The 11,395-nt window shown below is 31.4% G+C and overlaps 1 protein-coding gene across 1 annotated transcript in view; it reads right to left on the bottom strand.

The window, feature by feature from the left end:
* Window positions 1-8,182: 8,182 nt before the first annotated feature.
* LOC114335362 (elongator complex protein 2) overlaps window positions 8,183-11,395 on the bottom strand; it is a 53,422-nt gene continuing 50,209 nt past the window's right edge. Inside the window, exons 10-11 of the mRNA XM_028285590.2 lie at window positions 10,010-10,256; window positions 8,183-8,344 (exon numbers count right to left, since the gene is read on the bottom strand). Of these exons, the coding sequence (XP_028141391.2) occupies window positions 8,197-8,344; window positions 10,010-10,256 (395 nt within the window). The 3' untranslated portion in view covers window positions 8,183-8,196. The remainder of the gene's footprint in view (window positions 8,345-10,009; window positions 10,257-11,395) is intronic.

Here is an 11,395-nt window from a genome sequence, read left to right as displayed (position 1 = left end):
TTCGATATCTTTATCCCACCATTCTGGTTTCTTTCCGTTATCTAAGTTTCCTAGTGCTTCTTGTGCTGCTTGTTTTATGCATGCTTTTATGTGATTATATTCTTCTTCGGTTGTTCTTTGTTCTTAACTTAGTTTCTGTTCAAGTCTGTTACGGTACAGATATTGTGTACTTTCATGTTGTAAGCTATTAATATTATATTTTTCTATTTCTGGATCATATGAATTCCTTTTGTGTTCTTTTTCTTCGGAGTTATTTTGTTTTGGTATAAATGGAACATAAATTTTACCGATTACTAAGCAGTGGTCTGATCCGCAATCAGCCCCTCTGAAAGCTCTAACATCCTGGATGCTAAATTTTGCATTTTGTCTCGAGATTAGATAGTCAATGATTGACTTAAGTCCACGTGTATGTTGGTACCAAGTAAATTTATGGATGTCCTTATGTTCAAAGAATGTGTTGTATATTTTAAGTTCATACTCCTCGCATAGATTGATCAACCTTATCCCATTGTCGTTAATTCTTTCTTCTCCATATTTTCCCACTACATTACTGTGGTCTTGTTTGCCTACTCTGGCATTTAAATCTCCTGCTATAATCAATTCGTGCGTATTCGGAACCTGTTCTATTTGATCTTTTAATATTTCTTCAAAATTGTCTTTTACTGCTATCTGGGCATCGTCATTGGGAGCATATACCCCTAGGATTGTAATCGTTCTTCCTCTAATTGAGAGGGTCAGTTTTATTATTCTTTCGTTTATAGCATCCCATGATTGTATTTGGTTTTTCCATCGTTTGTTAATCATTACTGATATCCCTGCTTTCGCTCTTTCACTTTTTAATACTCCCGTGTAGCAGTGTATATAATTCTTAAGATCTTCACAGGCGTTTCCCTTCTTCTTTGTTTCCGAGAGGATAATCAGGTCCAAGTTTCTTTTTTCTACTTCCATAAGAATTTCTCTTTGTTTATTTCTAATTCCTTGTATATTCCAAAAACCAATATTCAATGTCCATTTTCGTTGCCGTGTTCGTCTTTGATTAAAACTGTCCCGTTTCCGAGGCCAATTTCTGGGTGTTTTAGCTTTTGTTTATTTTTTTTACGGGTGTAGGGTTGCTGGCCCTACGACCTAACCCTCCTCCTTTTTCCGGGCTTGGGACCGGCAAGAATGACCGTCAAGCTACTCGATCCACTCAACAATCATTCCAGGCGGAGTTTGAAAAATAGAATACAAAGTGTATTTCGATGTGTTAATTTACAAATGCTCCGTAGAGTAAGTAGCTCATTCAATGATCGTTTTTAGGCGTACATAAATGTGTTAGGAGATAATTTTGAACACCTTATGTAATTAAATATTAAAAATATTTTATTAAAAGTAGCTTCTAATTTTTTCAAACATGTTTTTTTGCAAAATGTATTACTGATAAATTATGTTTCGTTCTTTATTTGTTACATTGTTACATTTACATACAAAAGTAGTGTTTAATTGTCTTTACAAAATATTGTATTTTGCGTGTTTGTTTTTTTGTAAAATTTATTACTAATTTTCTTTGTTTATTTGTTGCATTTACATAAAAAGATAGTTTTTAATTGTTTCAAAAATGTTGCATGTAGTGGTTTTGTTTTGGTTTGTAAATTGTATTACTAATAAATTATTTTTATTTCTTTATTTGCTACAATGTTACATTGATTACCGGATTGATAATCAGTAATCTTCAATTGTCAATTCAGTCATGGCTTACTTAAAATTTAGATAAATTTAAACACCTAAAATAATTTGCTCTGAAAAATGAAAATATCTCGAAAACTAATAAATTTGGGCATAGGGAATGTTATATAAAAATTAAAGTACGTTAATATTACTTTTCAATAATGATATAAAATACAGGGTGTTCCATTTAACATTACTGAGAAAATAATGTACTTGCGTTTTGATTCACCCTGTATTTGATATAAAGAAATTTAGCAATATCAATAATTCTTAAAAATTTTGACCATAAATAAAAAAATATGGCATTAATAAACCATTGCTGTTGAGCTTATTTTTATTTATACAGGGAGTTGAACTTGTTACGATTTTCATACAAAATTGGTTATAACTTTGTAAATACCCTGTATAACATTACAAACCTTTATATTTTTGTGATGGAGAAGTTAACAGGATTTCGAATATAAAATAAAATATAGGGTGTTCCATTAAAAAAAACATAAGTTAAGTCTGCCACTGTATTATCGAACACCCTGTAACATTCTAACTAATTTTGTAATGTGAAGCTCGAAGGTGGCTAAAATTTTTGTTATTAACTTTTATTGCCATCTATTACTATAGCGGAGCTATTGAGCTTTACCCTACTAATCAATCACCCTGTAAACAATCTCTGATGATTTCTAATGAGAATGAAACTAGTAAGATTGTTTATGGCGGTCTCTGAACAAACTGAAATATAATACGCCTCTGGTTTCGTTTCACGGCAAAATTCCTTTGTATTAGTTTTACTCCTATCAGAAAATCGAGACCATGTTTTCGTTGGAATTTTGCTACGTTGATTGTTGGATAGACGAGAAGTGAGATGCAAATTGATTATAGATCTCCCCTGGTCTTCTTTAATCCAACATTCGTTTGGTTTGCAAGTAATAGTTGCTTGTTGGATAGACGGGAAGTGAGATGAAAATTAATTATAGATCTCCGCTAGTCTTCTTTAATCCAACATTCGTTTGGTTTGCAAGTAATAGAAACCACGAAGGTGTCACCAGAAACTTGGTCTCATTAAAAGTTTTATTCTCTTTGGAAATAAAACTTCGATTATTCTATTTTATTTTCTGTCATTTTGCTAATGTCTCTATCCTGCAAGTATTTCTGATATTACTTTATATTTTGTCCATCAGTGTCATTTCTATTATTTTTGTCATTTCACTTGTTTCCACGTATATTTTTATTGTACTCGTTTCTAGTCTCGTTTTAGCGGTACATAATATGTCTTGACAGATTTATAATAATTTCCATTTTTTTCATTTTGAAGTTTAGATGTCAGTCAATTATCTTTTAAGGGGATGGGTACGTATTTTCGGCTGCAATGGTATTCAAATGGGGATTAATTTTTTTCGAATCCTGAGAAAACTAATAAGTATTTTTGAAAAATTTAAACGCAGAATGAAAAACTACGTTCTTACCGAGGGCCGAAAGTCCCCGAAAACTTCTATGTTATTTTAATAAATTCCAGGGGTGAAAAACTAAGAGAAAATGTAGTGTAATTTTTAATTTCAAATATTTCATTCAAAAGAAACTTTTTATTATTCTAAGTGACTTTTGGCCCTCGATAATAATTTAGTCTTTCCTTCTGCGTTTAAATTTTTTAAAAATGTTTATTAGTTTTTTCAGGAATCGAAAAAAATGGACACCATGTCCGTGGTGATATTTTCTAAATATCAGTCAAATAGAATATGATAACAAGACAGTGACAGTTTTAAATATTTGACATCGCATCGGGAACATTTTGAGTTGTTGATTAAATAATATTGATAGTGTACCTATTTGATAAATAGTTGATTTAAGACGTGAACTTAATAAAAAGTTATTTATTGTTTATTATTTATGGAAGATCCAAGCAGAGAATACAGCAGGTATATAAGGATATATTCTGTGATCCAAGTATTTTTTTGTTAAAGATGTTCAAAATTGTAAGCGTTTCATAGTAACAATATATTATTAAAAAATCACTTTAACACTTTTCCTCTTTTCTCGATTGAGTATTAGTTTTTGTTGTACATATAAATTATTACAATCACTGAATACATAAAGTATAATTCAATAAGCGATGCAGGGCGATGTAAATATTACCACGTGTAGGCCTCAACAGGGCCGCATTTAGGATTATCTTTTTGTTTAGTCAGAATATATATTATCGTATAAAATACGAAATTTATATTTTAATTTTGCAAAAGTGCTCGACAAAGAACCAGATTGTTTTAGTTGATATTAGATAATAGGAACCATTTATACAGGGCGAAAAACCCAAGAATTTATTTTTTTGCCAACAATTTTATGTACAGAGTGCCTACAAAAAATATAAGTTTTATTTTTAATTTTTGATATACTTAGTTGTGTGTACAATTGCAAAAAGTTTCATAAAAATAATAACAAAAAAATACTCATTACTCAATTATGTTGAAATAATATACAAGGTGTCCCAAAAGTAGCGGAACGGTCGAATATTTCGCGAACTAAACATCGGATCGAAAAACTGAAAAATACGTGTTCAATCATTTTCAAAAATCTATACAATGACATCAAACCCCCATTACACCCCCTGGAGGTGGGGTGGGGAGTAACTTTAAAATCTCAAATGGAAACCCCTAGTTTTTTTTGCAGATTTGGATTCGTTACGTAAAAGTAAACAACTTTTATTCAAGAGATTTTTTCGAACTGTGGATAGATGGCGCTGTAATTGAGAAAAACGATTTATCCTGATACCATAGGTAAATTATAGAAACGGTCTAATATCTCGAGAAATACACTTCCAAATGAGAAAACAAACAAAAAAGGTTTTTAATACTTTTCGAAAACCTATCGAATAACACCAAACATGACCCTCCAACTTACCCCCTGGAGGTGGGGTGGGGGTTAACTTTAAAATCTTAAATAGCAACCCCCACTTTTTATTACAGATTCGGATTCGTCATGAAAAATTAAGCAACATATTATTCGTAACATTTTTAGAATTGTTGATAGATGGCGCTTTAATTGGAAAAATACCATTTATTAGCGCCATCTATGCTATTTTAAAAAATGTTTTGAATAAATGTTGCTTAATTTTTCATGACGAATGCGAATCTGCAATAAAAACTGGGGGTTTCTCTTTGAGATTTTAAAGTTACCCCTTACCCCACCTCCAGGGGTGTAGTGGGGGTTGGTGTTTGATGGCATTTGATAGATTTTTGAAAATTATTGAATACGTATTTTTCAGTTTTCGATCCGATGTTTATTTCGCAAAATATTCGACCGTTCCGCTAGTTTTAGGACACCCTATATATTATATATTCATAATTAATTATTAATATGTCGTGACTCGTGACTATTAACTTATCTAAATTTGAAAATTTTGGGGAATGCATATTACTGTAAATGGCATCAGAACTAAACGTAAAGTCAAGCAATGAGGCATGCAAGTCATAGGTTTAATTCCTTGTTTAGATAGGGCGGTTTGCCAACGTAAACGTCGCGATTAACCTGTTTAAACGCTGGTAAACCGCGTAAAACTCGCGGTTGCATATGTACGATTTTGAGCGGTTGCATTTGTTTCTATGTTAACTTGAACCACGGCGGTTGGGTTTTTCAGGTAAACCGCGACGTCGACGTTGGCAAACCGCCTGCATATAAACAAGCCCTAAGGTTCAGCGAATTGATGATTCGTTTTGTATTCCTTGATCAGCGTAAACACTTCTATCACAAACTTCAACTTTATTGGCCACTTTTTTCACAATACATATCTTCAACCACTATCCCGGGATTTTCTTGTCTTTCACATTTAAAAACATTTAAAATTATTTCTTTAACTTCAACGCTAAGAGGGCTTCTTTTACTGCGTTTTCGAGGAGGATTCCATGTATTTTCAACCAATTCATCAGCAGAATCAGTGGATGACATTTTTGGGTTCAATATCTGTTATCTGTTATTGAAATAATACGTGGTTACTACTGTTACGGTAATCACAATCACGTACAGATAGGGTCGTTATACAAATAAAAATATATACTTAAATAGTTTTAAATGGCACGACAAATAATTGCTAATTCAACATTAACAGCATAAATAAAATTTATTGTCGTTTAACCATCAAGACCACTAAAAATTTACTAACAAATCGATTCAAATTACAAAATTTTAACACCGAAATAATACCTACTTAAATCTTGTCCGAACCTGTATGAGCTGCCGACGACGTCGGCAGTAACGAAATAAAGATGGACATTTCGGTTAGTTTTTATATATTTTTGAAGAACTGTTACTTGCATGTAACCATAAAATATTCATTAATTTTATAAATCGGATCATTTTTTCACATCCTATGTGTTCAGTGATAACAATAATTTATTTACTATGCAATAAACATTAATAGTTGGGAAAAGAAAAAAATTAATAAAGTGTCATAATTATACTGTTACTTATCGGAACGAGTAGACTCATTTGGAACATCTTTAACAATTATCTGCTAAATTTATCGTTGTTTATATGCCCTGCATCGCTTATTGAATTATACTGTAGTGAAAAATTATCACATTTATTAACTGAATTAATAGTTTGCAATTATACAAATAACAGTTATCCAAGAACCTTCAAAAGCCATCATTTTAAAGTTAATGATGAGATTGTCAAGTAGAATGACATTCTAGTAATGTTTACATATCCATATCAGTGTGAATGTTACTACACGTAATTTGTCGTGTAAAGACAGGAAAAAGTAGGGATAGACGTAAAATATTTGCGAACTATGTACCGATGGCCTTAAGATAAACAATTACATAATATAAGTATTATACACAAATCAAAATGGTCTACTCTAGGGGACAAAGTAATCAAAGAAAACTTAAATGGTAATTTGACAATTTATTTGGAAAATATTAAAATTCAACAAATCTGGAGGTTGCTTAACGATAAATTGTGAATAACACAACAACCGTCGTTGTATACGGGGTGAGGCAGATAAACGGTCAATTAAAAATACCTCGAGAACTAAAAGTAACTGAAAATTGGAATAAGGGGGTTTTGAAGAATGAGCTATTTAATGAAAATATTTTCATCTAAGTCCGAAGTTGCCTATTATGCTTCTTAGTGGGACAACCTGTATATTTTTACACTTTTGGATTCTTCGCGATGTCTTCTTTCTAAAAATATAGGTTTTGTAATGTTATACGGGATAGTATAAAGAAATAAAGATAATTACGTTATTTTTATTAATTTCGTAGTAACATTCACAGCCTGTAAAATTGTAACAATTTGACATCAAAAACTCTATTTATGTTCAAATGATTGTATTTGTATTGATATATAATTATTAATATAGCGAAATATTGAATTTTAGTATACAGGGTTGGTCGAAACTCGGAATGGGTACTTTCTGAGTTTTCTTAAATGCAACACTCTGTATATTATTGTAGGCATTCTACCCTATAGGTAGAATATTGTATGTTTTTATTAATATTTTACACACCAACATTCTTAACTATCATATATTTCAATATTTTAGCCAATATTAATAAATTAAGGATTCTTCTTTTTCTTAAAGTGCCTATCCGTTCCGGATGTTCATGATCGCCAACATCCGGAAATTAAGGATTACATTAATATATATTTATTTTCGGAAAATTATTTTTTATTGAATATTTTCACGGTCAACCTAATAAAATTTCACGTAATTTTTGTTGCAGTTAATGTTTGGCTTAAAGAATCACGAGTAACTCACAAATTACAGCAGTTAGGCATAGAGAATACTGAACAAATAAAAAAGTACCATAAAAAATAACATTTCATTGCAATACTGAAATATAGTTTTTCGTTTTAGAAAACTCATTCTACTTTCAACTAGAAAATACTCATTCCGAGTTTCGACCAACCCTTTATACTAGAATTAAGCATTTCGCTATATTAATAATTTTTAAAAATAATAGACTATATTAATAATCATTTGAACATAAATAGAGTTTTTGATGTATCATTGCAATCTACAGGGTGTGAATGTTGTTACGAAATTAATAAAAAAAACGTAATTATCTTTTAAACTACCCTGTATAATATTACAAAAAATGATATTTTTAGGAAGGAGACATCAAGGATAACCCAAAAGTGTAAAAATATACAGGGTGTCTCATTTAAAAAATCAAAGTTATAAGCAACTTCCGGTATAACCGGATGTAAATATTTTCATTAATCAGCTCACTCTTCAAAACCCCTTCATTCCAATTTTGAGGATTCAGTTACCTTTAATTCTCGAGATATTTTTAATTGACCTTTGATCTGCCAAAGTTATAGTTAACAATATAGTTTTGTACATTTCCGATATTGTGGTCTAAACCTGAATAACATGCTTAGTTTTGTTTTGGGTCTTGCCTATTCTTTGCTGCGGTGGCATATGCAGGGAGGACCTACTTGATTTACAGGGTAATGCCGATTCAATGTTAATTAATAGTAATTTTGTTATAAAAATTATTTATTTACAAATATATTAAAAATATTTACAGAACAATCCGAACTACAACTAGCTAATTGTAAAACATTTTTGTCTTCTGATTTTCCAGCTTCTCCAAATAATGGCCTGAAAGCCAACCTTTTGACCGTTAAATTGTGAACAGACCTGAAAAAGACACATACAATAATAAATAAAACGTTTACAATTATTACCGGTATATAAATTTTCAGAAAAAATAAATAAATAAAAATAAAATAAAGAAATAATCACAATAAAACTACCTCAGTGTTAGATTATCAGGTTAATTTGCACAATCTGGTATTATTTCGTTATCTATTCCCAAAGCTTAAATCTTCTTCATTAAAACAATAAAAAAGTTAAAAATTTGGAAAAAACGATTAATAATGGCATTAAAAATGTTGCCAAAAAAAGGAAAAATCCATATTTTGTCAAAAACAGCAGAAAGCAAATTAAATTTAAAAAATGAAAACCACGATATAAGAAGTAATATATTTTAGTTATCAGTTTTAAACACAAAACTGGTACCCAGCAAATAAAATATAAAATGATGTAAAACCCAATTGTAAAATAAACACAAGAAATACATTCAAAAAAATATTGAACTATATAACATAATAGTAATAATTAGTAATATAGACCGTAATAAAAACTTCTCATACATACTATCTGAAAAGAAGCAGAAAATATACGTTTTAGATCTTGTAATAGGAGCAAATTTAAATTTAAAAAACCATACTTGGATCATTTTGTAAATCAAGTCAGTTTTTATCATGGTAGGGGAGACCAAGTGGTAATTTTTGCAATTTCTCGAGCGCGTCAGATTATCATATGGGGAGAAACCTGGTACCCTGCAGATGTACCTCTACCATATATTGGCTCTTAACACAGGGAAGTTCGTTAAGGGGGCCCGGAAAAAAAATATATCCTTAAAAAAAGTCGAAATTGTCAGATTAAGATAAGGTAAGTTAAGTACATGCAAAATAGTGTATATTTCAAAAATCTGATGATTTGAGCCGGGCGTAAGGAAATGGATGAGTCCCAAAGTTTCACAAGAAAAAAGCGAATATTTCGCGAAATGAATGACAGAACTACTAAATACATATTAAGAACTTTCAAGAAACAAACTTAATGTAGAACCTGATCTTTGACTATATCTCAGTAACACTGAACCAAATATTAATAAACTATGTGGAAATATTCATCCACAACCTTTTTACTAATTAGTTTGTTATTCTTACCTATATACATATAAAACTTAAAAAAAATACTCCTGTTGAGTTTTTTATCAATTCCTTAAAATTTAAGCATATAAATTAGAGTTGCTTAGATTACCTAGCTAGATAGGTATTTCAATTTTCAATTAAGTGGAACCAAAAATAATGTGGTGGTACATGACTCAATAGGTTGAGAACCTCTGTTCTAGACAGAAGATAAGATAGATAGTTTGGTGATAAATGACTTAATAGCATCAGACCCTCTGTTCTAGACTCTTAAAAATTTTTTACCTTTTTCTGTAAACTAAACCTTCACAGGTTGTATTACATCTTTATTGAAAGAATATACGCGACATTTTAGACTTTTTTTCGGTTAAGGAGCGACATTATAGTCGAACGGAGTAAAATCTGGTAAATAAAGAGGTGTTCGTTTGCACAGCACCATGCACTGTTAATCAGCGATATTGCAGTAATAAATTGGATTATTGTACATTCATTGGGGACTTTAAGTTAAGTATTGAAATCTGTCGATCTGAGGAAAAAAAGGGCCAAGAAATAATTCCACTGTATTACATTTTTAGTACAATATACATACCTTTCTGAAAAGCTAGTAATCCTGTCCCAACTATTTGGACACCACCTCAAGAGCTCCATATTTCCATTGTCTAGTCCCACAGCTAATAAATACATTCCTGAAACAACATCTGGAGCAAAGGCCAAGGCTGTGACGGATTCGTTTTTAATTACATAAGGCTCAGACGCCAAGCTACATTTTCCAAGACAGTTTGTAATTTCTTCGCTCTTGTTTATTGACCATACGGCAATTTTGCCCTCTCTAGAACCTATAAAAGAATTTGTGAAATCACAAAAGAATCAAAGATATTTGCAATGTTGCTTCAAAAACGATCATTGGAGTAAACTTTTCGTATTATTTGTTTTTTTTTATTTATTTATTAAGCGCCAATACGATGCTTAAAAACATTACAATCTGATCAAATAATGTGATCAATGAGCAACTTATTTCTAACCTAAATTACTACTAAAAACTTAAGACTAAGGACAAACTCAATAGTACCCTTGAGGTTCTGTTAATATATTGCACAAATGTTAACTTGTACCATCACTTGTACCGTGCACTATTTTTCACTTAACTAACTCGAAGGGTTTCTTCCTCTTCAGTTTTCTATCTAGATCCGTGTTGTCGAGGAGCTGAATGGCCTCAACATTGACGTGTTGAAGAAGTCGTTGTTCGTGACTTGGCAAATTTTTCTATGGTCTTAACAGTATCCATGTCTAGGTCCCTATGGAGATCACTGTTCCTATAGTACCATGGAGCGTTGATAATGCTCCTTAGCACTTTGTTTTGGAATCGTTGAATGATGTTTAAATTAGTATTACTAGCGCAGCCCCATAGCTGGATGCCATATGTCCATATAGGTTTTATAATCTGTTTATACAAAAGTATTTTATTGTAGATCGAGAGAGTGGATTGTCTTCCCAATAGCCAATACATTTTTTTATACTTCATGTTAAGGTGTTCTCGTTTCTTTTTAACATGGGCCCTCCTAGCGTCTAGTGTAATACCCAAATATTTTGCGGTATTGGCGTATGGTATCTGAGTATTATTTACGTTAACAGGAATGTATTGTTTTTTCTTGTTTGTAAAATTTATATGCACTGACTTCATTTCGTTTAATTTAATTCGCCAGCGTTTAGTCCACTTGTTAAGTCTGTTAACAGAGATTTGTAGTTTTCTTGCTGCTTCTTCATGGCCTTCACCTACGGCTAAGACGGCAGTGTCATCAGCAAAGGTAGCCATTGTGTTATGATCTACTTCAGGGATGTCACTAGTGTACGATAGGTATAGGACCGGTCCTATCACACTACCTTGTGGTACACCTGCATTGATTTCCTTTAGTTCCGAGTAGACTTCTTCTTGTTTAACCCTAAAAACTCTCTCTGATATATAAGATTCCAATAA

The sequence above is a fragment of the Diabrotica virgifera genome, chromosome 1, assembly GCF_917563875.1.
Source record: "Diabrotica virgifera virgifera chromosome 1, PGI_DIABVI_V3a".
Classification (NCBI taxonomy): Eukaryota; Metazoa; Arthropoda; class Insecta; order Coleoptera; family Chrysomelidae; genus Diabrotica; species Diabrotica virgifera.
The sequence above is the reverse complement of the archived record's forward strand: the minus strand, read 5'-3'. Positions and strand labels throughout refer to the sequence as shown.